The following is a 25,993-nucleotide window of genomic DNA, read 5'->3' on the forward strand; positions in this document are numbered from 1 at the left end:
GTATGGGATTACTGCAGGCTCCGTATTTAAATATGTTGTTAAATAATATGAAACTGAATGTTCATGCTGCTAACATTGTTTATGTAGCTGATAAGAACGAGCCACTAGATCAGTCTCAAGAGTGTCCAACTAATAAATAGCACATATAAAACGAGCTTCAGCGGAAGTTTACGAGCTGCTTATGCGGAAGAACTCTCTGTGCATAAGGTCAATTATATTTTAGCACACATTATATGCACATTTAAAAATAAAAGATAATCTGGGGAAATGTAAATCATATTTCATTAACATTCACAATTAATAAACTTCTGTAGTGGTAAACATAAACTGTGACACACACACACACACACACACACACACACACACACACACATATATATATATATATATATATATGTGTGTGTGTGTGTCCTCATTTGCCTCAATAGAGAAATAAAATTCCTGACAGTGTTTCAGTAACTTTCCAAAAGAGGAATAAATAAATAAATACAAAAACAAAATAGCCAGAGATTGATTACAATAATCAAAAGAGTGATAGACCAAATTTGTCATCAGACCTCCTTTGTAACAGTTAAACATTGAACTAGTTTAATGTGAATTTAATGGCAAGGTATATCAACATAAAAATTGAGAATAATATTAATAGATTTACGATGTTAGTAACTTTAGAAAAGCATCATCATATGGGTACGAAATTCTATTCTATATACAACAGCAGTGCACCAATGGGACTTTTATTTTGCTCTGGTGATGTGACGTCATAAATCTGCGCCTCGCTCCTCATCTGTTGTGAGTCACCTGAAGAAAGGTTTGTGGTAAAGTTTTTAAATCAATAGACATTGTTGCATAAATACAAGCTATGTAAAATAAATGTAATGCTTTATTTAGTGTTAGTGAAAATGTTAGCCTTTAGTAAAAGAGAAGGTACGTTTGATTTCTCTCTCTATATCATGAATCAATCGAGTGATGATAAGAAGTGATGAGAGAAACTGAGAATCCGAATCATTTGAAACAAATCGTTTGTGAATGATTCAGTGATTCGATTCAGCGGCACGCGGACTACAAACGACAACAACAAACACAAACGAGTGAATCACAACCGAGAATGATTTCATGAAAGTGTAATATATTAGATATGATGTACAAATAATTGAATACCATATCTAAATCAAAAATAGCCTGCCAAAATATAAACCTTATGGGTAATTCGTCTTTTTTACATTTTTACAAATGTATATTTAAGTCTTTAACTCTGTGACTGTCTTACTAGTGCACTGACTACTGAACTAGGAGCTGATTGAGACGCACCCAGAGATTTAGTTTGCCTTGTTTGTTCTTTCTATTAATTATTCTCATCTTAAACAGGACAAAGTTTTCAAACACACAGAAAAACTCCTGGAGAATCAACAGAGATCCATGTGACACACTATTATAAAGATGGTGTTTATTAAAGAGGAGAGTGAAGACATGAAGATTGAAGAAACATTCAGAGTCAAACAAGAAGATAATGAGGAACAAACAAAGATGGAGTTTATTAAAGAGGAGAGTGAAGACATATTGAGAGTCAAACATGAAGATACTGATGAACAAACAGGTTAGTTGGTTTTTACATTTTTTATGTAACATTAAATCCGACATTTGCTTTTAATTTTAAAACAATTGATTTCTAGCACTTTGGTAAATATGCAAAAGTCTCTAAGAAAATAATACATTTTGCACAAAGCAAACCTTGAAATGTGAGTAATTGTATTTGGCGACTGCATGCTGTCTACAAACAGTGCTGTAAATATAAAGCAAGTCCGAGAATAAAAAAAAGCCCAAACACAAACACAAACAAGTTACATTTAGTTGTAATTATGTGAGGTGTGAGATTGTAATGTGTTAGTTGTACACTTCTATATCTTGTATATATAAAAATATAAATAAGGGAATAAGGGGGAAAGAGGAAGTAACAAAATATATATAATGAATAGATAAAGAGAAGAAATTAAGAAAATAATTCAAATACTATCAATACAATTAAGTAAATAAATATATGAGCGCTGTTCAGGAGCATTAGAGTGGAGCAGAAGGTCATATTTATAAAGAAAGGTACTGTATTTTACCATGAGAACAGTATAAACCAGTGGTTCTCAAACTGATGGAGGGGTACGTGAACAAAATGCTGAGCTTTGGCATTTGTTTAAGCAAAATGATACTTTTATTATAAAAACAGTTAAATGTGAGTAAATGGTCAAATGACATTAACTTACCTCATTTTTGCAGTGAAACCTGACTGGATCCACACCAGCAGCGTACGTATGATTGAACGCCCACAGAGTGCTGCTTTAGCAAATCATGCTGCTGTTCATTGTGTCTTTAAAGTAGATTTGTTGCACTTAATGGCATGAAGAACAAATGTTGACAGACTGTACAGAGCGACTGATTTAAGAAACTCTTCAATACAGAAACATACAGTGTGACTTACTGCTTTTCATCTTTAAAATATGAGCAAGAGTGCAATTTTCTCTGAATATTCAAATAATTTCAAATATTGATTTTATAAGTTAAACAAAAAGGTAATATTAAGTGAACATTTTACATTTTAAGCACTGCACTGTCAATATTGTCCGATTTTACATCAAAGCAATAATAGATCCAACGAAATCCACAAAAGAACTGGTGTGAGTCTCCAAGAAGCAGCATTTCATTAGTAAACAAATCTGCAGCTTTCAAATTTTTATTGTCATTTTCATTTTGTCTGCATTAATGCCTGATAAAGCTACTAGTCTCGGATGTAGTGAGTTCTCTCAATCTGAGAGCTAAGGACTTTTCTCCATGAGCTCTGTGTGCAGTCATATCAGGTTCTTTGGCCTTTTCCCCCTTCCTTGTTAGTCTGCTCCTGTCTTTGAACTTGGCAGTGCTCTCTTCACTCTAGAGCAGGGAGGACTGAAGTCAGGAAACGAAATCCGGCCCTGGAGAGCCACCGTCCTACAGAATTCAGCTCCAACCCTAATTAAAACTCACCTGCCTGTAGCTTTCTAGTAACCCTTAAGACCTTGATTATGTTCTTCAGGTGTGTTTGATTAAGGGTTGAAGCAAAGCTCTGTGAGGCTGTGGCTCTCCAGGGCAGATGTTCGCCACCCTACTCTTGAGGGTCTCCAATTAGCACACCGCTCGCAAGGAAAACATCTGGGGCCCCCTCTCATCTATGAGAATGAAGTCCTCTGCTCCATGGAGCTTTGTGAGGCAATCATACCAGGTGTCTTATGCTTCTGTATGCTTCTCCCAGGAGCTCCCATCATGTGACTGCCCTTATGACTTAGTTGGCAGTGCTATCCTAGCCCTAACTCAATTTAGAGGGTTGCCTATGATCATGTCGCTCCCAAGGTGAGCCTCTAAGTTCTCCTTTGATTTCTGAGAGTCCTCTGCTGTCTCATGTTCCGTGAGGCACCAAAAATTGTTAGTCCACTTTTGCCTCTCTTACGGTGTGTTCACACGGGGCGTAATCGTAAACGCTTCCCATTGATTTTGAATGGGTGACGTCAAGTTTTGCCGAAAAGAATTGTGGAAGTGTAAGCCAATCAGAATCGCTCAATGCAAATAAAGTGGCAGCCAATCACATTCATCCTGTTCAAGAGGAGCATTTCATTGGCTGATGCTGCTATGACCATAAAACGTCAGCCACGCCTTCCGTTAAGCGTTGACGCTCAGATCCTGTGTGAACACACCGTTAGGTGGCTTTTATGGTTGAGCACAGCAGTATTCCCTTCACTCTCAAGGGCCACCTATGAGTACGGAGTTCCCTTTTCATCTCTTAGAGTTGAGTCCTCTGTTCCCTGAATCTGGAGCTCAGGGGTGGACTGGGACAAAATTTCAGGCTGGGAAATCTCACACTCATCCAGGTCATCCCATACACCCACAACAATCTCTAAAACATGGACAACCCTATTTTTGTATGGTTATCACATAAAAAAGGTTTAAATCGTTAGACTATGTAACATGTAAAATAATTCAAAGTCCTTTTCTGAACTGCACCTTCACTTCCATTTTACTTTTCAGTCTCTCTATTTTGTCCTGATCTCTCACGTGACTTTAATACTCAAAATTCAGCAAACTATGGTTACTAAATAGCCTAAAAATTCAAATTAAAACAGTGGGGCAAATAATCATTTGATCCCCTGCTGATTTTTAGTAACAAAAGTATTTCACCCCTTAGAGAAACATGACTTGGTATTTGCTGGCAAAACCCTTTTTGGCAATCAAAGAGGTCAGATGTTTCTTGTAGTTGGCCATCAGGCTTGCAGATCCTCTCCAAGACATTGGGGTTTTAAGGCTGAAGTTTAGAAAGTTATACCTTCAGCTCCCTCCACTGATTTTCTATTAGATTAAGGTCTGGAGACTGGCTAGGACACTCCAGGACCTCAATGTGCTTCTTCTTGAGCCACTCATTTTTTGCCTTTGCTGTGTGTTTTGGGTCATTGTCATGCTGGAATCCCCATCCACAACCCTTTTTCCATAGTTCTCACCCAAGAATTGATGGTACATGACCCTGTCCAAGCTCCTTTGGATAAGGTGTTCTAGTTGTCCTGTCCCCTTAGCAGAAAAACACTCCTGAAGCATAATATTTTCACCTCCATGTTTAACTCCAAGGGTATTTTGGGATGCTAGAACAAAGCAGGTTATCATGCATACTTCTGGTTTAAATACCCAGGATGGTTTCTTTCATTATTTAGTTTTCTTTTATGACAGCATCTTTAGTAATCGATTCAATGTGGCAAATACCACAGATATGCTTATTTATGTTCAAGCTTATATAATTGTATTATTGCTTATGAATAAATTAACAAAGAATGGTGGAAATAATCGTAGGTATAACAATCTTTTTACTTGGATGAATGGATAATTTATTTGGTGTTATAGGGAAAGACTAAGAAAACTCCAAAACCTGACTTGAGATAAGATAACAAATCAATTTGGGTTAAAGTGGTTCCATAAATGACCATTTAAGGTCACACAATCTCACTAATGTGATCCTGGTTCAGAGCACAAATTCACCATACTTCACATCTCACTTAACTTTCAGTTGGTGTAAAAATATTGCCTGTTCTCTTTTAAAGGATATGTTCTGTGATGTGTTTGTTTGTTTTGCAGTAAGTTTTTGGGGTTTTTCCATTCAAAAGGTCATTGTAACAGACCAGTGGTTCCAACCATGTTCCTGGAGGCACCCAATACTGCATATTTTGCATCTCTCCTTTGTCTGACCATTTGTCATCCATTTTAGGTCTTGGTGCAGGGGTGCCCAACCCTGTGCCTAAAGATTTACCATCCTTCAAATTTTAGCTCCAACCCAGATCAAACACACCTGAACCAGTAAATTAATCACTTAATTGGAGAAACATGAAAAACATGCAGTGTTTAGGGGCCTCCAGGAACGTGGTTGGGACTCGCCGTAACAGCCCATTTTTATGATTGGCTAACATCATTTCCCATTAATAAAAACTCAGAAAGAATTATTGTGTGATAAAATGTTCAACTGATGGTTGAGTTGGGAGTCTGTCCATTTTCCTAGCCTTTCTTATATTTGTTGCATTTGATCAACCTAGAAGCAGACCACGCACTGCTCGTAGGGCACCTAGTGCCTGGGGGGGCACCAAAAAATCTGGGTCGTGAAATATCATCACGACCGGCTACTAGTATAAATAACAAATAAAATATGTCTAAAGCATGTTGGTATACAAAAGCAATATAAAGGTAAAATAGGCCTAGACCAAATTAGCAGAGAAAAGATTATCTCCTGTGCGGCCCTCTCTCCAGTCTCCCTCTGGTGCCCCCCTTCTCCACCAGTGATGCGCGGGTTGATCCAAAATGAGCGGGTGCCTGCGGTTACCCGCGGTTATGAGTCATCCAGAAATATTTCTAATGATATTCGGGTCGCGGTCGGTTGGGTTGAAATAAAGATGCCAATTAAACCTTTGTAATTCATATTGTAGGCACAATTTTCTTTGAAATACACAGACCTACACAGACAATACATGCACTATTGGCTGAATAATATTTACCTTTTGAATGTTAAGCGTTATTAACTGTTGAATAAATGCTGAGGAGGAACAAAATGCCCGATTTCCAACACGTTGAACTGAGCAATGCCATTGTACCATTTTAATAGGCTACTTTTAAACGCAAATAGCTCAGTAATGTCCGTTTTATGTATTTTCTGAGAGGTGTGGGATTTTTGTTGGGAAAGTCGTGTGAGAGAGACGCACACTTCGATTAGACTGGATAAACACATGCAGCATCTTAATTGTTAAGAAATGGTATTCCTAATAAATGTCCCGAATATTGTGATTATGTCCAATGCTTCTCTTTCTTTTTGGAATTATTAGACACATTTCACTGTCTTTTCAAATTCCTAGGTCTGTTTAATTTCCTTATAAATTTTTTTTTTAATTTTTTAAAATTTTTTTAAACATTTATTCAAGCAATAGGCTAATACATAAATTATCTCAAATATATGCTTGTTTAAAACCAGGGATTAAAAACGAATTCAAAGGATATTTTTCTTTACATTTCCAGAGAGCGAAATGAACGAAATTAAACATTACTTAATAAATTCAAAGCACTATAAATTTGTTTAATACAACTATTAATATATATAAAATAATATTATTTTGTCATATTCGTGATTCCTGAATTTATATATGAAAACTTCGTTTTGAAGTGCATTCGTTATGTTTGTATAAGAACATTCGTTAACCTAGCCTATTAATTTGATATAATATTCTTGATAATTTTTAGAAGTTAAAAGTTAAGAAAAAAGGAATTAGCTTGTAGTCTATATATATTTATGGCTATAGGCTAATCTTTTTCTTAACTTTTATTACACTGTAGATCGAAATAAAATAATCCTTGATCATATTTAACATCGGAGAATCACTGACATAATTTAGAGTACTTCGAAAACGAAACTATTTAAGACAAAGTCTATATATATAGACAAAATAAATCACAACACGAACAATCTGTATTTTTCTTGTAATCAAGAACATTTCTTTTGACAAAATTGGCTAATTAATGCCGAAGCAACCACCAAGCATTTGTGCTTAGGGCACCCAAATGGCTAGCGCCGGCCCTGCCTAGGAGACATTAAAAAAATGGTACACCATAGTGTAGCTTAGTGCAGCTAGCTTAAACTCCATAGATCACCAGACCATGATCAGGTTTGGACACCATGATATGAGATCTAGCATACATGCATTACAAATCTACATGATTGGTGTTACCTGCTTTGTGTCATTAAACTGGGGTAAACTTTTATATCTTTGTTTTCCCACCTTAGGTCCAACAGCACTGAAAGAGGAGAGGGGAGAACTGAATGAAACTGAAGAGAAAGTTCAGTTTGAGATTCTTAATGTTTTCATAACTGGAAAAAAATCATTTTGTTCCTTACAGTCAGAAAATACATCTACCCAAAAAAGAGCTCAAAAGGCAAGAACTAGGAGTTTTTTCACTTGCTTTCAGTGTGGAAAGAGTTTCAATGAACAAGGAGAATTTAAAGTCCACATGAAAATTCACACTGGAGAGAGGCGTTTCATCTGCCAACAGTGTGGAAAGAGTTTCACTCGAAAAGGACACCTTAAAGACCACATGAAAATTCACACTGGAGAGAAGCCTTTCATCTGCCAACAGTGTGGAAAGAGTTTCAGTCAAAATACAAACCTTAAAGTCCATATGAAAATTCACACAGGAGAAAAGTCTTTCATCTGCCAACAGTGTGGAAAGAGTTTCATTCAAAAAGCATCCCTTAAAGTCCACATGGAAATTCACACAGGAGAGAGGCGTTTCATCTGCCAACAGTGTGGAAAGAGTTTCTCTTGTAAAGGATACCTTAATATTCACATGAGAATTCACACTGGAGAGAAGCCTTACACATGCAAACAGTGTGGAAAGAGTTTCAGTCAACAAGGACACCTTTACAACCACGTGAAGATCCACAATAGAGAGAAGGCTGACAGATCCCCTCAGTGTGGAAAGAGTTTCAACCAAAATGTATAAAAATTCTGATTGGTTGAGCTACATCTGAAGCTGTTGTAAATTACTCTACAAACTGTCATTATATGTTGCCTATGTGTTGCTCGGAAGAAAAAAACAATGTAGGGTCAGGACCAATCAGACACACACTGCCAGACCAGATAATCTTTACAACTCTAAAGTATGTAGAGAGAATTTAAATAATTCCAACTAATACTCAAAAAAAAAAAAAAAAAAAAAAAAAAGGGACACATACTGCCATAGGAACTGACTTCTATTAATTCTTTGAAAAAAACTTTCTGTAAATGAACACGCATATCCTTAGATCATTGTGTATGTTATTACTGTTTCTTTAGTATTGTGTAATGTTTTTATTAATGTGTTATGATTTGGTCTCCTTGAATTTGTATTTTGATGATCTAAAACATAGTTTATGTTATCTTTTGATACCTATGCAACATATTAGTGTTTTAAGAAACCTTAGTAGTTTTTGCATTAACAACCAATCCCAATACCATTCTCACAAAGAGTTGTAAACTTTCCCTCCAAGAAGATAAAGGCTTCACACAGTGACTTGCCTCAGTTCTCCAGGCTTTTCTCGGTTCTTTTAGTCCCATGTCTCATCACCTTTCCATCTTCTGGTTGATAAGTCCCAGAGCCGATGCTTCTGCGCCTGGCAGGCCTTGAACTCCTAGGAAGATGAGATAGAACTCTCCAGAACCCTAAGCCTGTGCCAGGCCCTGCTGCCTTGTCTTTTCATTCCCCAAAGATCACAGGATTTCAGCTGGGTCTCTCTCTCTCTCTCAGCTCATCATTCTTCTTCACTTTTCACGTTGGAAGAAACTCCCAATCACCTCAGAGTCAGGACAACTTTGGAATTCATCGCTCTTCAAACATGGAAAAACGTGATCCCAAGTCCAAAACCTTGAAACCATTAAGACTTTCATCCGAGACTGCATCAAAACGCTCGTCAACGACCAAGGAAATACAAGTATCATACATTTAACTAGAGGTTTAGTTAAATTTGTAAACCCCGTTGTAAAATGACACTGATGGTTTCATTTAGTTGGCTAACTGACTCTTTTCATAGTCATTTTTCTTGTTTCTCTAATGTCTCAATTTATCCAATCTGACTTGCCCTTCCTCTATGTATGAGTGATTGTATGTTTGTTTGTTTGTTTAGATTAGTCATGGGTTAGTCCTTAATTAATAAAACTCTTGTGCACAAATTACATGAGTCTCTGATTCTGCCTTGTAGATTAATGTCCCTTTCCGATTCTGATCAAGCTACATGCTCTAATACATTATCAGAATCAGAATGAGCTTTATTGCCAGGTATGTTTACACATACTATGAATTTGTTTTAGTGACAGCAGTTCAACAGTGCACCTGAGTGACAGTGAAAAGACAAGACATAGATTATTAAAAAAGAACAATATACAAGTACACAAGACAAAGTGAAAAATAGCAAAAACACAATATACAGAATATGCCATTACTATGTACAGGTATAGTAGGTGCAAATTTGGATGTAAGTAGGTATGGTGTTAAATACTGAATAGATTAATGAAGTGTACAATAGTGCTGCATGTTTCACGTTTACTGACAAGTGTTCATGAGATGGATTGCCTGGGGAAAGAAACTGTTCCGGTGTCTGGTCATCTTGGTGGTCAGATCTCTGTAGCACCAACTAGATGGTAACAGTTCAAAGAGTGAGTGTGCTGGATGTGAGGGGTCCAGAGTGATTTTGCCAGCCCTTTTGCACACTCTGGATAAGTAGAGATCTTGAAGGGTAGGAAGGGTTATACCAATTATTCACTCAGCAGTCTGGACTATGCGATGTAGTCTTCTGAGATCGGAATTGGTAGCTGAACTTAACCAGACAGTAATTGAAGTGCAGAGGACGGATTCAACGATGGCAGAGTAGAACTATTTCAGCAGTTCCTGTGGCAGGTTGAGCTTCCTCAGCTGGCGGAAGAAGTACAGTCCCTGCTGGGCCTTTTTCACAATGGAGTCTATGTGAATGTCTCACTTCAGGTCCTGGGAGATGGTGTTGCATAGGAACCTGAATGACTCCACTGTGTTGACAGTGCTGTTCATGATGGTGAGTAGGGGAGAGCAGGGGGGTTTCTCATGAAGTCAACTATCATCTCCACAGTCTTGAGCGTGTTGAGCTCCAGGTTGTTATGACTGCACCAGACAGCCAGCTCTTTAAAGCTGTCCAGCGCCCAGTCAGCCAACCCCTGGCCTCTTCTCTGGAAGCCTGGATCGTCTGAGTCGCCTTCCCGTAGGGCGAACGTGCTTCCAGGCTAGTCTAGTAAACAGGAGATCCTGCGTTTCGAATCCCAGCGATGCCTTTGGTTGCGCACCACAATACAGCCGAGCTCGTGCTTTACCAAAAAACGGACAGCGAATGGCGACACAGAGGAGCTTGTGGACAGCGGGAGGTTTCTCTTGCAACACTACCCTCTCACCTGCTTTTGGAGGATAGCATCGCAGCGGTGCCTTTCCACCGGTGGCTGTCTCTGGCCTCGCTGTTGAATGGGGACCCCAGCGACGCTCTGTTTTTGAACCGTGCAAAGACCTGAGGACTTGTCTTTCTGCCCACCCAGCGATCCTGGGTTCGAATCCCAGTGGTGCCTTTGGTTGCGCGCCACAATACAGCCGAGCTTGTGCTTTACCAAAAAACGGACGGCGAATGGGGACACAGAGGAGCTTGTGGACCGCGGGAGGTTTCTCTTGCAACACTACCCTCTCACCTGCTTTTGCAGGATAGCATCCCAGGCTATCGAGTCTCACCGAGGAGGCGCCGTGGCTTAGTTGGTTAAAGCTGCTCTGTAGTACACAGGAGATCCTAGGTTCGAATTCCAACGGTGCCTGGGGTGGCGCTCCAGTCCATTAAGCGTGCCTCCACTGTGCACAGACCTGAGGACCTGTCTTTCTGCGCACGCAACAGGATGTTTGAAGTGTTGATTCATGCATCCTCTAAGTCACTGCCAGATGAGGTCATTCAAAGGTTGTGGGTTCAAGTCTCACCAGAGTCGTGGCTTTCTGGTAGCTCTCATACTGTGGAGTTTTGCCCTCAGGCAGTAGAAATTTGTATACATTTTCTTTTAGCATCCGCCTCTGGATGTTTTAACCCTCTGAGTCACTCTCCCGATAACCCTGCTTGCGGTTTGGCGCCGTCGCTTAGTTGGTTAAAGCACCTGTCTTGTAAACAGGAGGTCCTGGGTTCAAATCCCAGTTGTTCCTTGGGCGGGATTCCAGCCCAGCAAGCGCAATTTTTTCCGAAAGCATCCCGCAAGCAGGGGCAGCGAGTGGTTAATTTTGCTAACCGCCCCGACTCAGTTGTCGGCAAACGCCTTAAAGCTGTCCAGCGCCCAGTCAGCCAACCCCTGGCCTCTTCTCTGGAAGCCTGGATCGTCTAAGTCGCCTTCCCGTAGGGCGAACGTGCTTCCAGGCTAGTCTAGTAAACAGGAGATACTGCGTTTCGAATCCCAGCGATGCCTTTGGTTGCGCACCACAATACAGCCGAGCTCGTGCTTTACCAAAAAACGGACGGCGAATGGCGACACAGAGGAGCTTGTGGACCGCGGGAGGTTTCTCTTGCAACACTACCCTCTCACCTGCTTTTGGAGGATAGCATCGCAGGTTAACGGGTCCCACCGAGGAGGCGCCGTGGCTTAGCTGGTCAAAGCGCCTGTCTTGTAAACAGGAGATCCTGGGTTCGAATCCCAGCGGTGCCTTTCCACCGGTGGCTGTCTCTGGCCTCGCTGTTGAATGGGGACCCCGGCGACGCTGTGTTTTTGAACCGTGCAAAGACCTGAGGACCTGTCTTTCTGCCCACACAGCGTGCCACTCGGTTGAGCTGGACGGGCACAAATCTTTAAGAAAAGCCCTCAGTGGCCCAGCCTGGCATACCGACAGGCTCTGTGGCGCAATGGATAGCGCATTGGACTTCTAGACTGCCAGATGAGGTCATTCAAAGGTTGTGGGTTCGAGTCCCACCAGAGTCGTCCTTTTTGGCATTTTGTTAAGCCCGTACTGCGCAGTGTTGCTCTCGGACAGCAGAAACCATTTTGAGGCCTCCTGTTCTCAGCGTACAATGATTTAAAAAAAAAAAATGTCAATCATATTTAAAAGGTAGCAAAACATGCCCAAGATCCAATTCAGTGAGGTATGGCAATCACTGTCTTGCATCAAGTGAAGGCAGCAGGACGTTCGAAGTGTTGATTCATGAATCCTCTAAGCCGCCCTCCCCTCGCCTAGCATGCGGGGTGGCGCCGTGGCTTAGTTGGTTAAAGCGCCTGTCTAGTAAACAGGAGATCCTGGGTTCAAATCCCAGCGGTGCCTTAGGCGGGGTTCCAGCCCAGCAAGCGCAAGCTTTTCCGAAAGCGACCCGCAAGCAGGGGCAGCGAGTGGTTAATTTTGCTAACCGACCCCGACACAGTTGTCGGCAAACGCCTTAAAGCTGTCCAGCGCCCAGTCAGCCAACCCCTCTGGAAGCCTGGATCGTCTGAGTCGCCTTCCCGTAGGGCGAACGTGCTTCCAGGCTAGCCTAGTAAACAGGAGATCCTGCGTTTCGAATCCCAGCGATGCCTTTGGTTGCGCACCACAATACAGCCGAGCTCGTGCTTTACCAAAAAACGGACGGCGAATGGCGACACAGAGGAGCTTATGGACTGCGGGAGGTTTCTCTTGCAACACTACCCTCTCACCTGCTTTTGGAGGATAGCATCGCAGGCTAACGGGTCCCACCGAGGAGGCGCCGTGGCTTAGCTGGTCAAAGCGCCTGTCTTGTAAACAGGAGATCCTGGGTTCGTATCCCAGCGGTGCCTTTCCACCGGTGGCTGTCTCTGGCCTCGCTGTTGAATGGGGACCCCGGCGACGCTCTGTTTTTGAACCGTGCAAAGACCTGAGGACTTGTCTTTCTGCCCACACAGCGTGCCACTCGGTTGAGCTGGACGGGCACAAATCTTTAAGAAAAGCCCTCAGTGGCCCAGCCTGGCATAAACCATTTTGAGGCCTCCTGTTCTCAGCGTACATTGATTTAAAAAAAAAAATGTCAATCATATTTAAAAGGTAGCAAAACATGCCCAAGATCCAATTCAGTGAGGTATGGCAATCACTGTCTTGCATCAAGTGAAGGCAGCAGGACGTTCGAAGTGTTGATTCATGAATCCTCTAAGCCGCCCTCCCCTCGCCTAGCATGCGGGGTGGCATAAACCATTTTGAGGCCTCCTGTTCTCAGCGTACATTGATTTAAAAAAAAAAAATGTCAATCATATTTAAAAGGTAGCAAAACATGCCCAAGATCCAATTCAGTGAGGTATGGCAATCATTGTCTTGCATCAAGTGAAGGCAGCAGGACGTTCGAAGTGTTGATTCATGAATCGTCTAAGCCGCCCTCCCCTCGCCTAGCATGCGGGGTGGCGCCGTGGCTTAGTTGGTTAAAGCGCCTATCTAGTAAACAGGAGATCCTGCGTTTCGAATCCCAGCGATGCCTTTGGTTGCGCACCACAATACAGCCGAGCTCGTGCTTTACCAAAAAATGGACGGCGAATGGCGACATAGAGGAGCTTGTGGACCACGGGAGGTTTCTCTTGCAACACTATCCTCTCACCTGCGTTTGTAGGATAGCATCCCAGGCTATCGAGTCTCACAGAGGAGGCGCCGTGGCTTAGTTGGTTAAAGCTCCTCTGTAGTACACAGGAGATCTTATGTTCAAATCCCAACGGTGCCTGGGGTGGCGCTCCAGTCCAGTAAACGTGCCTCCACTGTGCACAGACCTGAAGACCTGTCTTTCTGTGCACGCAACAGGATGTTTGAAGTGTTGATTCATGCATCCTCTAAGTCACTGCCAGATGAGGTCATTCAATGGTTTTGGGTTCAAGTCTCACCAGAGTCGTGGCTTTCTGGTAGCTCTCATACTGTGGAGTTTTGCCCTCAGACAGTAGAAATTTGTAGACATTTTCTTTTAGCATCCGCCTCTGGATGTTTTAACCCTCTGAGTCACTCTCCCGATAACCCTGCTGTTACGGTTTGGCGCCGTCGCTTAGTTGGTTAACGCACCTGTCTCGTAAACAGGAGATCCTGGGCAGCAGGACGTTCGAAGTGTTGATTCATGAATCCTCTAAGCCGCCCTCCCCTCGCCTAGCATGCGGGGTGGCGCCGTGGCTTAGTTGGTTAAAGCGCCTGTCTAGTAAACGGGAGGTCCTGGGTTCAAATCCCAGCGGTGCCTTGGGTGGGGTTCCAGCCCAGCAAGCGCAAGCTTTTCTGAAAGCGACCTGCAAGCAGGGGCAGAGAGTGGTTAATTTTGCTAACCGACTCCGACTCAGTTGTCGGCAAACGCCTTAAAGCTGTCCAGCGCCCAGTCAGCCAACCCCTGGCCTCTTCTCTGGAAGCCTGGATCGTCTGAGTCGCCTTCCCGTAGGGCGAACGTGCTTCCAGGCTAGCCTAGTAAACAGGAGATCCTGCGTTTCGAATCCCAGCAATGCCTTTGGTTGCGCACCACAATACAGCCGAGCTCGTGCTTTACCAAAAAACGGACGGCGAATGGCGACATAGAGGAGCTTGTGGACCGTGGGAGGTTTCTCTTGCAACACTACCCTCTCACCTGCTTTTGGAGGATAGCATCGCAGGCTAACGGGTCCCACCGAGGAGGCGCCGTGGCTTAGCTGGTCAAAGCGCCTATCTTGTAAACAGGAGATCCTGGGTTCGAATCCCAGCGGTGCCTTTCCACCGGTGGCTGTCTCTGGCCTCGCGTTTGAATGGGGACCCCGGCGACGCTCTGTTTTTGAACCGTGCAAAGACCTGAGGACCTGTCTTTCTGCCCACACAGCGTGCCACTCGGTTGAGCTGGACGGGCACAAATCTTTAAGAAAAGCCCTCAGTGGCCCAGCCTGGCATAAACCATTTTGAGGCCTCCTGTTCTCCGCGTATATTGATTTAAAAAAAAAAAATGTCAATCATATTTAAAAGGTAGCAAAACATGCCCAAGATCCAATTCAGTGAGGTATGGCAATCACTGTCTTGCATCAAGTGAAGGCAGCAGGACGTTCGAAGTGTTGATTCATGAATCCTCTAAGCCGCCCTCCCCTCGCCTAGCATTCGGGGTGGCGCCGTGGCTTAGTTGGTTAAAGCGCCTGTCTAGTAAACAGGAGATCCTGGGTTCGAATCCCAGCGGTGCCTTTGGTTGCGTGACGAGCTCGTGCTTTACCCAAAAACGGACGGTGACACAGAGGAGCTCGAGGACAGCGGGTGGTATCACTTGCTGCACTACCCTCTCACCTGCTTTTGGAGGATAGCATCCCAGGCTATCGAGTCCCACTGAGGAGGCGCCGTGGCTTAGTTGGTTAAAGCTCCTCTCTAGTACACAGGAGATCCTGGGTTCGAATCCCAACGGTGCCTTGGGTGGCGCTCCAGTCCCGTAAGCGTGCCTCCACTGTGCACAGACCTGAGGACCTGTCTTTCTGCCCACGCAACAGGATGTTTGAAGTGTTGATTCATGCATCCTCTAAGTCACTGCCAGATGAGGCCATTCAAAGGTTGTGGGTTCAAGTCCCACCAGAGTCATGGCTTTCTGGTAACTCTCATAATGTGGAGTTTTGCCCTCAGGCAGTAGAAATTTGTAGACATTTTCTTTTAGCCCTCGCTTATGGCCATACCCCACCTGAGGCGCTAGAGAGCGACAGGAAGTGAGTGGCTGCAGTAGGAAGAGATAGGCTCTTCCACGGTGCTTGTTGTTTTTTTTATATTACGACTTTATTTTGTGCTTTGATGAGTTTTTTTTTGTTTGTTTATTTTTTGAAGAAGTTTATTAAATGGCGGATTTACTGGAAAAAAGAAAAGGACTGCTATCACGGAAAGAGAAGGAGGTCGGAGATGAAGAAATGAATCCAAATACAGTTGAAGGGAATATACAAGAAGAAAATACTGGAGAAAATACTGATGAAACTTGGGCTATGGTTGTTTCAAGGAGAAAACAGCAAGCAAAAACAATGGAACTAGAAGGAAAGAGAGATCTGCAAACAAACAAAGTTGCTGAACTTACAAAAGGAGGTGAGCAAAATCAGTCTTTTAACAATCAACGTCAACAAATGATAAACAGATTAATTAAAAAAAACACAATATCAAAGAGAATACAAGAAAGAAGCTACAGTTACATTAAATGTGATGGACACCGAGAGCACAACAATTATAATGATAATTAAAGCAGTAGAAGATAAAGTGGGAATTGGCAAACTTATTGGGCTTCGAAGGAAAACAAACAATGACTTTGAAATGACAATGGAAAATGAGATGGACTGTGAAGTGATGTTGGATGGAATTGTGATAAATGGTCAGAAATGTGAAATCAGAAAATTGTGTGCAACTGAAAGAATGGTCTCCTTTTTAAATTTGCCCAGTTACATAGAGGATGAGGAAATCATTCAAAAATTGAACAGTTGGGGTGTAACTCCCATTCTTCCTGTGAGAAGGAGATATCACCCAGGAACAACAGTGGCAGACGGAACATGCTTTTTGAGAGTGAAGTTCCCAAAGGAGGTGGCATCTTTACCATACACAACAAAATTTATGACTGAGGAAGGAGTTCAGTATTTCAGAGTGATCCACGATAATCAACGGAAAACATGCAGGATCTGCACAAGTACTGAGCATGAGCTAAAGGACTGCCCTCAATTTCTCTGCAGGAATTGCCTGGAGCAGGGGCATTATGCGCGGGACTGTACAGCTCCGTAGTGCCAAGGCTGCAACAGGGCAATGATAAGGTGCAGATGTGAGACGGACGATGAGGAAAATAAAGAAATGGATATGGAGATACAGGAAGAGATGGGAGGCACTCAAACTGAAACATCAAATCAAATATTAGAACAGACTGAAGGAGGAGATGACAAACAAACTCATGTAGAAGAGGAGGAGTATAACCTAGAGGAGAATGCAGTAAGGAGTGGGACTAAAGCATGTGAAATGGAGATGGACAAGGAGCCTGAGGAGAACAATAAGGTGGACTACCAAAAGACACATGGAAAAGAGAGAACTGATGACAATGAAACAAAACCGCAGTATGAGGTAAGAGAAACAGGAAATGGGGAGAAGAGCATTGAAACAGAAGTCAAGATAAAGGAAAGACTGAACAAAGGTTTAAAAACAAGAGTAAAAAGTGTTATAGACATTGAAAAGGTACTTAAGAAACAGAAAATAAGAAGAGAAGAGCGTAATGAAATGATGGAAAAGAAAAGAGCTGAAATGAGTGGTTCCACATTTGTAGCTTCGGGAGAAACTGAATTAGATTGATGAGTAGTTGTTTGTACACTCAACTATTTCTTTTAATGAGTTCTTTATGGATTGCATCTCTGAATGCAAGAGGACTATCGAAACCTGAGAAATTTCAGAGATTGGTGTATTTGATTAAGGACTGTGATGTGTTATGTTTACAAGAAACTTTCTGGAATCAAGAGGTTGTGGAAGGTATGAAAAAGATCTGGGACGGAGAAATTTACTTTAACAATGATCAGAGTAAAAAAAGGGGAGTTGCGATACTAATTAGAAGAGGTGTGAGTAAAGAAATAAATGAAATATATTCTGACAAGAAGGGGAGAATAATGGCAGTAAAATTAATAAAGATGGATAAAGAAATAATAATATGTAACATACATGCACCAAACGAAGAGGGACAAAAGATAATTTTTTTATAGGAATTTGAATGTATTAATTGAAGGATGGCAAAATGTTTTTTGTTGGGTGATTTTAATACTGTATTAGAAAGAGTAGATGTTAGTGATTGTATGGTGTTTAGGAGGGATGGAGGAAGAAATGAATTATTTGAACTGATTAAAAAATATAACTTAATAGATGTTTGGAGAAAAAGAAATAGAGCTAAAAGGGAATTTTCAAGACAACAAATAGTAAACAAAGTTTTAAAGCAAAGCAGAATTGATTTGTTGTTGAGCGGTAAAGAGATAGAAAACTACGTTATGAAAATTTATTATAAGCCATACAGTGAAAGTGATCATGATTTTTTGCATGTAAGAATTGACTTAAGTAATGTGGAGAGGGGTCCTGGAGTTTGGCTATTAAGTCTTTGGTTCTTTTAATTGTGATGATTTGGCTCACATTTAACAAAAACCCACCAATTCACAACAAATCTCAACAAATTAGAATATGGTGACATGTAAATCAGCTAATAAACTCAAAACACCCACAAAGGTTTCCTGAGCCTTCAAAACGATCTCTCAGTTTGGTTCATTAGGCTACGCAATCATGGGGAACACTGCTGATCTGATAGTTGTCCAGAAGACAATCATTGACACCCTTCACAAGGAGGGCAAGCCACAAACATTCATTGCCAAAAGAGCTGGCTGTTCACAGAGTGCTTGTATCCAAGCATGTTCACAGAAAGTTGAGTGGAAGGAAAAAGTGTAGAAGAAAAAGATGAACAACCAACCGAGAGAACACCAGCCTTGAGAGGCTTGTCTAGCAAAATCGATTCAAGAACCCACTGTGTTTTTTGAATCACACGTCAAACTCTGCCTTCATCATTTTCAGCACTTCCACAGACTTTTCAACTGGAAATGGGGCCACTGGTTTCTCAGCTGAAAACTTTGGGAAACTGGGAGATGAGTGAAGTCCTGCTTTCGCACCTGTCCCACAAGCAGTGCAAGTTTCACCTTAAATGCTATTGAGTCATTTTGTCATTGCTCTGAATTTTCTAGCTGCCTCGCGCATCACCTGTTCGATTGTGATGACACAATATGTTAAATGTACCAATCTGTAGGTGAATTTAACAAATAATTAGGCTATATGATAATAACTGAGGGAAATTTTTGTTAGATTAGATTAAGCCAACCTTTATAATCAAAAACCGATATGATAAAAGTAAAACATATATTTACAACTTCTAATTTTCATTTTTAATTTTCAAAATATGTCTCTGGCATCGTTCAGAGGGCCGGTCCAAATGTGGGGGTGGGCCGCATTCGGCCCGCAGGCCTTAGTTTGGGGACCCCTGCTATAAACCATTACTGTTCATTTGATTGGAGAGAATACAGCTCCACTCCTCTTTTGTCAATGACTGTGTCACACCCTCCACCAAACACAACACACTACACCACACCCAGCATTTAGGACGCTAAAGGGGCCTCCTGTATCCACCAACCAGCCAAATAATTTGGCGGCCCTAGAATTTATTTCTGGTCCCTAGTGCTTTCTCGTAAGTGGGAAGAAAACTTTTACTAGAGTGAGTGTTTAAGAGAGAAATCTGAGACTTAAATCTGCACAAGAGTCATTCAGAAGCTTCAATTGAAGATCAAAGATTTCAAACATTCTTTTTTATGCTAATGACTCTGTCATTGTGACATCATACTGTGTATTTCAATCTGGCAGTGTGTTCTTCATGAGCAGTAGTAATTTGTCTCGGACACCACAAATTGAACTCATTACTAGGCCCCCTTGCATTGCTATAGTGCACTAAATGCTGGATGTGGTGTAGTGTGTTGTGGTTGACGGGGGGTGTGACAGTGATTAATAAAATTGCTCCAATACTTGAACACGCTGATGTCACAATACTGTGCTGGGAGGAACGACGGAGACATAGATCAAAGGAACAGAGTTTATTATAGTCCAAAGACACAGGGTAATCCACACAAGGAAATAGGGAAGACAGATGTATTTGGACAATAGAGACCCAACAGAGACAGAATGCACAGACTTTGATTCTAATATATGGGGTAACTGGGGAACACGGGTGCATAGAATGACTAACTGGACTAAAGGAAAGGAACGCAACCAAAAAAGGGCACACAGAAACAAAAACAGGTCCATATTCCTGGCATATCGTCCCCCTTCTGGAAGGCGCATCCTTGCACTGATGGAACAACAGAAGGAGAAGAATGGACATCCAGGAGGAGGATGACGAACAGAGTCCAAGGTGGAGATGACGGAGGGAGGAGCCTCCCTCTGTATGTCCTCGTGTCTCCTTCCCTTTCTCAGGGAACAAGGGTTGTAGTTGTAATCCGAAACGGTGATGTTAAAAATGCTAACAATGTCCTTTATTGTGCTTCAACCAAAAAACTGCACTTCCTGTGAGATCTCTTTTCAATTCATGATATACAAATGTGAAGTTCTTACACTGTAGACAGAGCAAACGCATTGTCCATAATCCATATTATTCCTTGCGCTTTTGTGCATTACAGTTAGGGATGGGTACCGAAACCTGGTACTTTATCGGTCCCGGTGCCAAATTATAAAAGACCGAAGTATCGATAAGCTCTGACGTTAACGGTTCTGCTGTCAGTACTGAAGAAATAAAAAAAATAAAAAAATTCCTATTTATTATTGCTAAATAAACATTACCTAGCATATTTTACCTGACCAGCCTTTTTTAATTTGCGATAATATTCGTTATTCGCCTGCACTGCCGTTATTTGCTATCTCACGCACGAAATGTAGTCTGTTCCGCAGTACACAGAGCTCGCGCGCACACAACACGAGAGAGCTTGCGCTTATGGAGCGCCGAACGATCCAAAGTATGGTTACACTTCACCCGTGTGAACACGGACAATGCTCGTTGCAACAAGTGTAACATGATTTTCGCTTGTAAATGCGGAAACACAAGCAATTTATCAAAACATCTAGCCAAAGTGCATTGTGTGCAGAAATGCAAAGTTTTCGACTGCTTCGACTTCATCATCCGTCTCCTCAGGTATGCATGCTATGTTAAAATAACGACAACATCACATAAGGTCTCTCTAAATCAGTATTATAATGTTAATAATTTAATAAACACACATTCAGATACATATAGCCTACATATAGGCTAAATATTTAGAATATTTTTTATGCAGTAGCCTAAATAAATATTAAACATTAAAATGCGTTTATAATACTGCTTTTACAAATAGATAAATAATAATAAACTATGCTAAGAAATTATAGAGCAGAGCTTACCTAAAAATTAATTTGTAGTTAAATCATTGTATATTCATTTACAAGAAAATTGTGTTAATTTATTTGTTTTACAATCATTGGTTTTGTTTGTGTAACAGATATTTGCTCAAACATTTGTGTTTGCTAAGCTATAGATAATTATTTTACATTTAAAAAATAAAGTGTTGTTATTTCTGTTATTATAATATTTTCTTCAGTTTTTTTTAAAATTAAAAACACAACAAAAAGTACCGATAAGAGTACCGTTAAAGTACCGAATCGATAAGTGGTATCGATAGAAGTAGTAATACCGTTAAAACCTTAACGATACCCATCCCTAATTACAGTGTCAACTAGCTATATTGTGTTGGACTGAGCTTAAAGTGTACAATGGACAAAACATAATGAGAAACATAATTAGAAAGTTCCATTCTATACATTTAGTTTGAAACTCTTTCTACACTAAGGGGATCTGTTAGGCTTCTCTCTATTATGAATTTTCATGTGCCTGTCAAGGCTTCCTTTTTGACTGAAACAGTTTCCACACTGTTTGCATGTGTAAGGCCTCTCTCCAGTATGAACTAACATGTGCTTGTTAAGGGCTCCTTTTTCATTGAAACTCTTTCCACACTGTTGGCATGAGTAAGGCTTCTCTCCAGTGTGGACTCTCATGTGAATGTTAAGGCTTCCTTTTAGTTTAAAACTCTTTCCACACCACTGGCAGGTAAAAGGGCTCTCCATGGTGTGAATTTTCTGGTGGACTTCAAGGTTTCCACTTTGATTGAAACTCTTTCCACACTGTTTGCAGGCGTAAGGCTTCTCTCCAGTGTGAATTCTCATGTGTGTGTTAAGGTGTGCTTTTTGAGTGAAACTCTTTCCACACTGTTGGCAGGTAAAAGGGTTCTCTTCAGTGTGAATTCTCATGTGTCTGTTAAGGTGTCCTTGTAGAATGAAACTCTTTCCACACTGTTGGCAGGTGTACGGCTTCTCTCCACTGTGAATACTCATATGTGTTTTAAGGCTTCCTTTTTGAGTGAAATTGTTTCCACACTGAACGCAAGAAAAATAGCTCCTAGTTCCTGTATTTTGACCTCTTTTTTGTTTATAAGTCTTTTCAGACTGTAAGGAACAAAAAACCTGATCTTTCTCTTCAGATTCATTCAGATCTTCTCTCTCCTCTTTCAGCGCTGTTAGGTCTAAGGTGGAAAAAAAGTAATAAAAGTTAACCCCAGTTTAGTGGCACAAAACAATTAACATCAAAACATGTAGATATGTAACGCATGTATGCTAGATCCTATACCAGGGTGTCCAAACCTGATCCTGCTCAGCCAGTACCCTACAGAGATTAGGCTGGCCATTATACAATTAATAATTTAAAAAAATCTAGAAAATTTAATGACAGAGTTTAGGATCTATATATATATCTATAGACTGATCTCAATGTTTCTGTACCATTTTTGTCTCCTAGGGAATAAAATGCAACAAATTTAGAGAGTTTATTTATTTAATTTAAATCACCTTTAAAACAACAAGTGTTTACTAAAGTGCTGTACAAGCATACTAAATTTAAAACAATAAACACATACAGTGGTGTGGAAAAGTGTTGGCCCCCTTCCTGATTTTATTTATTTATTTATTTTTTCATGTGTCAGACTTTAATGTTTCAAATCATCAAACAAATTTAGATATTAATCAAAGATAACACAACATACAGTTTTGGATGAAGTTTTTTATCATGAAGTGAAATCCAAACCCACATGGCCCTGTGTGAAAAAGTGTTTGCCCCCTAAACTTAATAACTGTTTGGGCCACCCTTAGCAGCAACAACTGCAATCAATCAGTCCCTCGTAAGAGTATTTTCCCAAAAGTCTTGGGGATTATCAAGACGTGTTCTGGCAAAACTGAGACAAGCCTTTATGTTCTTTTTGCTCAGCAGTGGTTTTTGTCTTGGAACTCTGCCATGCAGGCCATTTTTGGCCAATCTCTTTCATGCAGTTGTGCAGTTGATTTTGTTGTGGGGTCTTTTGTGACCTCTTGGATGAGTCATCGCTGCGCTCTTGGGGTAATTTTGGTCGGCTGGCCACTCCTGGGAAGGTTCAACACTGTTCCATGTTTTCGCCATTTGTGGATAATGTCTCGCTGGAGTCCCAAAGCTTTAGAAATGGCTTTATAATCTTTTCCAGACTGATAGGTCTAAATTACTTTCATTTTCATTTGTTCCTGAATTTCTTTGGATCTCAAAATGTGTAGCTTTTGAGGACCTTTTGGTCTACTTCAGTCAGGCAGGTCGTATTTATGATTTGTTGATTGCGAACAGGTGTGGCAGTATTCAGGCCTGGGTGTGGCTAGAGAAACTGAACTCAGGTGTGATAAAACACAGTTATGTTTTAACACTTTTTCACACAGGGCCATGTGGGATTGGATTTTGTTTTCCCTTCATTAAAAGAAACCTTCATTTAAAAACTGCATCTTGTGTTATCTTTGATTAATATTTAAATTTGTTTGATGATCTGAAATATTAAAGTGTGACAAACTTTAAAAAACATTTTAAAAATCAGGAAGGGGGCCAACACTTTTTCACACCACTGTAAAACAGACTGTCCAACACAATCATAAAAACTTAACTCTCATACTGTGTTAAAAGCCAAAGTGTAAAGATGAGTTTTAAGACTAGGTCCCCCGGTTTTTAACCTTGTGGCAGGAACAACCAAAAGTAAATGCTCAGTGGATCCAAGTGCTCTTGTTGGAGTGTATAGCTGTATTAAGTCAAAATATTCTAGTCCATTTAGTGATTTAAACACTAAAACCAAAATCGATTAAAATCCATTCTAAAATGAACAGGAAGCCAATGGAGAGGTGCCAGAATTGGTGTAATATGTTCTCGTTTGTGTGTTCCTGTCAACATACGAGCAGCAGCATTCTGTACCAACTGCAAATGTGTGAGAAGCCTGGTTAATACCTAAACATATGTATAACTCTTTCAAACTCACTAAAAGATAGAAAAGACTTCACTTTGGATAATTGCCTCAACTGGAAACAACTAGCTTTAAATACTGAATTAACCTTTTTATCCAGTTTTCACTCCATAATAACACCCACATTTTTTTTTACATTGGGCTTCACATATAATCTTAAACCACCAAGATCCAACTGAGAAGAGTCACGAGCACCCCTAGATCCAAATACCACAACTTTTCTTTTCTTCATTAAACTTTAAAACATTTTTAGAGCCAACCAGGTTTAATGTCTTCAAGACAGTCCAACAATGGTGACTTTGCATCTTTCTATTCCAAAGGCAGATAAAGCTGAGAATCATCTGCATAAAAATGAAACGAGATGCCATACTTCCTACAGATGGACCCTAGGGGAAGCAAATATATAGAGAACAAAATAGGCCCAAGAATGGAACCTTGAAAACGCTTTTTTTTTCTTTCTCTCTCTCTGTTTTGGCCTTCCGTCCACACTGAGATGGCATTTTTATCAAGGAAAACTAATGTCATTAAATTGTTTACTCCAATTTTCCTGTTTTTATACTAAAAGTGGCATTTTGCTAGTGAAAAGTACTTGCTTTATTTTACTTAAAGTCGGGATAGAATCTAATGAATGCCAAAGTTCAGCATTTTGTTTGTGTACCCCCTCCATCAGTTTGAGAACCACTGGTTTATACTGTTCTCATGTTAAAATACAGTACCTTCTTTATAAATATGCCCTACTGCTCCACTCTGATGCTCCTGAACAGCGGTCATCTATTTATTTACTTAATAATATTAATATTATTAGGGCCCGAGCCCAAAAGGGCGAAGGCCCTATTGTTCTTCTAAGGGTTCTTATTTTTAGGGCCCGAGCCCAAAAGGGCGAAGGCCCTATTGTTCTTCTAAGGATTCTTATTTTTTTTTTTTTTTGTTAACCTTCCGGGCACTTAAGGGGGTCTTAACATACTCAAAAACTCTTGAAAATTTGCACACATGTCAGAATCTGCGGCCATCAGGACGTCACAGAGGCTGGTAGCTCCCAGGATTTCCAATGTCTCAAGACATTGGGGACGCTAAATTGCGAGGGGATTTTTGATATCTCGAACGGTTTGGCCGTGGCAAGGCGACAAAGTTATGGCGAGAAATGAGAAACATGAAGTGTCTCATAACTGTTGCACACATTGCCTGATTCTGATGAAACTTCACCAGATTGTTCGTTGTATGATGCCGATTCCATAAATGTGACTATTATAAGTCAAAGTTATAGCGCCACCAACTGGCAGCAGGAAGCGTGTCATTTTCAAAATGCTTTGAAATCAGCCTCTTAATTTTACTTGATTTTCTTTAAACTTCATCAAAATCATGTCAAAACACGGCCAATAAGAATATGTAAAGGGGTCGATGATAAATCAAATGCTGTTGCCATGGCAACGTGTCAAACTTTAAAATTAGATTCCTGTCTTTTCGAGGCAGATAACATGCTTAGAATTTCATGAAACTCAACACACACATCAATATTAATGATAGTTAGACACTGGCAAAAGGTCATAAATGGGCGTGGAGCAGGCACTCTATAGCGCCATCTTTTGACAAAAGTTGGGGGGTTAGTTTTTCCTACAGTCACCAAACTCTGTACATATATTGTTCTCATCAATCTGGACAACTTTCTAAATTAAACTCATTAGCTAAGACCAACAGGAAGCCGGATATTTCCATTTGAATGTGTTTTTTTGGAAAAATCAGGCTGTAAACAAATTCACACTTCTTCTAAGAACAACCAGCTATTCACACCAAACTTTTTTAACATGAAGAGAAGATTCTGAAGATGTTAAATTGCGAGCGGATATTGGATATCTTGAACGGTGTTGACGTGGTGATTTTTTAAAGATGTAGTAAAAAAGATAACCGTCATTTTTTTTTATATCTTTAAAGTGCAGCATCCAAACTCTTTACAACTTTTTTCACACAGAGATCTAATCATTCTGAGCAAGTGCTGTTAATATAAATTTTCTACAAGCTTCAATGAATTAATGAAAATTAAAAAACGAAATCAGAAACCTGCTGTCACTCTGGGTGAATGTCTC

The 25,993-nt window shown here is 40.7% G+C and overlaps 1 protein-coding gene and 8 non-coding genes across 9 annotated transcripts; all 9 read left to right on the plus strand.

Moving 5' to 3' along the window:
- Positions 1-1,373: 1,373 nt before the first annotated feature.
- LOC141340769 (uncharacterized) lies at positions 1,374-9,242 on the plus strand. Its single transcript, XM_073845867.1, has 2 exons — positions 1,374-1,594; positions 7,319-9,242. Exons 1-2 carry the CDS (start codon positions 1,438-1,440, stop codon positions 8,032-8,034), a joined length of 873 nt encoding a protein of 290 aa, XP_073701968.1. The 5' UTR covers positions 1,374-1,437; the 3' UTR covers positions 8,035-9,242.
- A 1,946-nt stretch (positions 9,243-11,188) lies between these two features.
- On the plus strand, positions 11,189-11,262 carry trnat-ugu (transfer RNA threonine (anticodon UGU)). Its single transcript has one exon. It is a non-coding gene; the product is annotated as a tRNA-Thr (tRNA).
- A 420-nt stretch (positions 11,263-11,682) lies between these two features.
- trnat-ugu (transfer RNA threonine (anticodon UGU)) lies at positions 11,683-11,756 on the plus strand. Its single transcript has one exon. It is a non-coding gene; the product is annotated as a tRNA-Thr (tRNA).
- Positions 11,757-11,936: 180 nt separating this feature from the next.
- Positions 11,937-12,026, plus strand: trnar-ucu (transfer RNA arginine (anticodon UCU)). Its single transcript is given in 2 exon segments — positions 11,937-11,973; positions 11,991-12,026. It is a non-coding gene; the product is annotated as a tRNA-Arg (tRNA).
- A 263-nt stretch (positions 12,027-12,289) lies between these two features.
- Positions 12,290-12,363, plus strand: trnat-agu (transfer RNA threonine (anticodon AGU)). The gene has a single exon. It is a non-coding gene; the product is annotated as a tRNA-Thr (tRNA).
- Positions 12,364-12,774: 411 nt separating this feature from the next.
- Positions 12,775-12,848, plus strand: trnat-ugu (transfer RNA threonine (anticodon UGU)). The gene has a single exon. It is a non-coding gene; the product is annotated as a tRNA-Thr (tRNA).
- Positions 12,849-14,177: 1,329 nt separating this feature from the next.
- On the plus strand, positions 14,178-14,251 carry trnat-agu (transfer RNA threonine (anticodon AGU)). The gene has a single exon. It is a non-coding gene; the product is annotated as a tRNA-Thr (tRNA).
- Positions 14,252-14,672: 421 nt separating this feature from the next.
- Positions 14,673-14,746, plus strand: trnat-ugu (transfer RNA threonine (anticodon UGU)). Its single transcript has one exon. It is a non-coding gene; the product is annotated as a tRNA-Thr (tRNA).
- Positions 14,747-15,127: 381 nt separating this feature from the next.
- On the plus strand, positions 15,128-15,201 carry trnat-agu (transfer RNA threonine (anticodon AGU)). Its single transcript has one exon. It is a non-coding gene; the product is annotated as a tRNA-Thr (tRNA).
- The last annotated feature ends 10,792 nt before the right edge of the window (positions 15,202-25,993 follow it).

This window comes from Garra rufa, chromosome 1 (genome assembly GCF_049309525.1).
Source record: "Garra rufa chromosome 1, GarRuf1.0, whole genome shotgun sequence".
Taxonomy (NCBI): domain Eukaryota; kingdom Metazoa; phylum Chordata; class Actinopteri; order Cypriniformes; family Cyprinidae; genus Garra; species Garra rufa.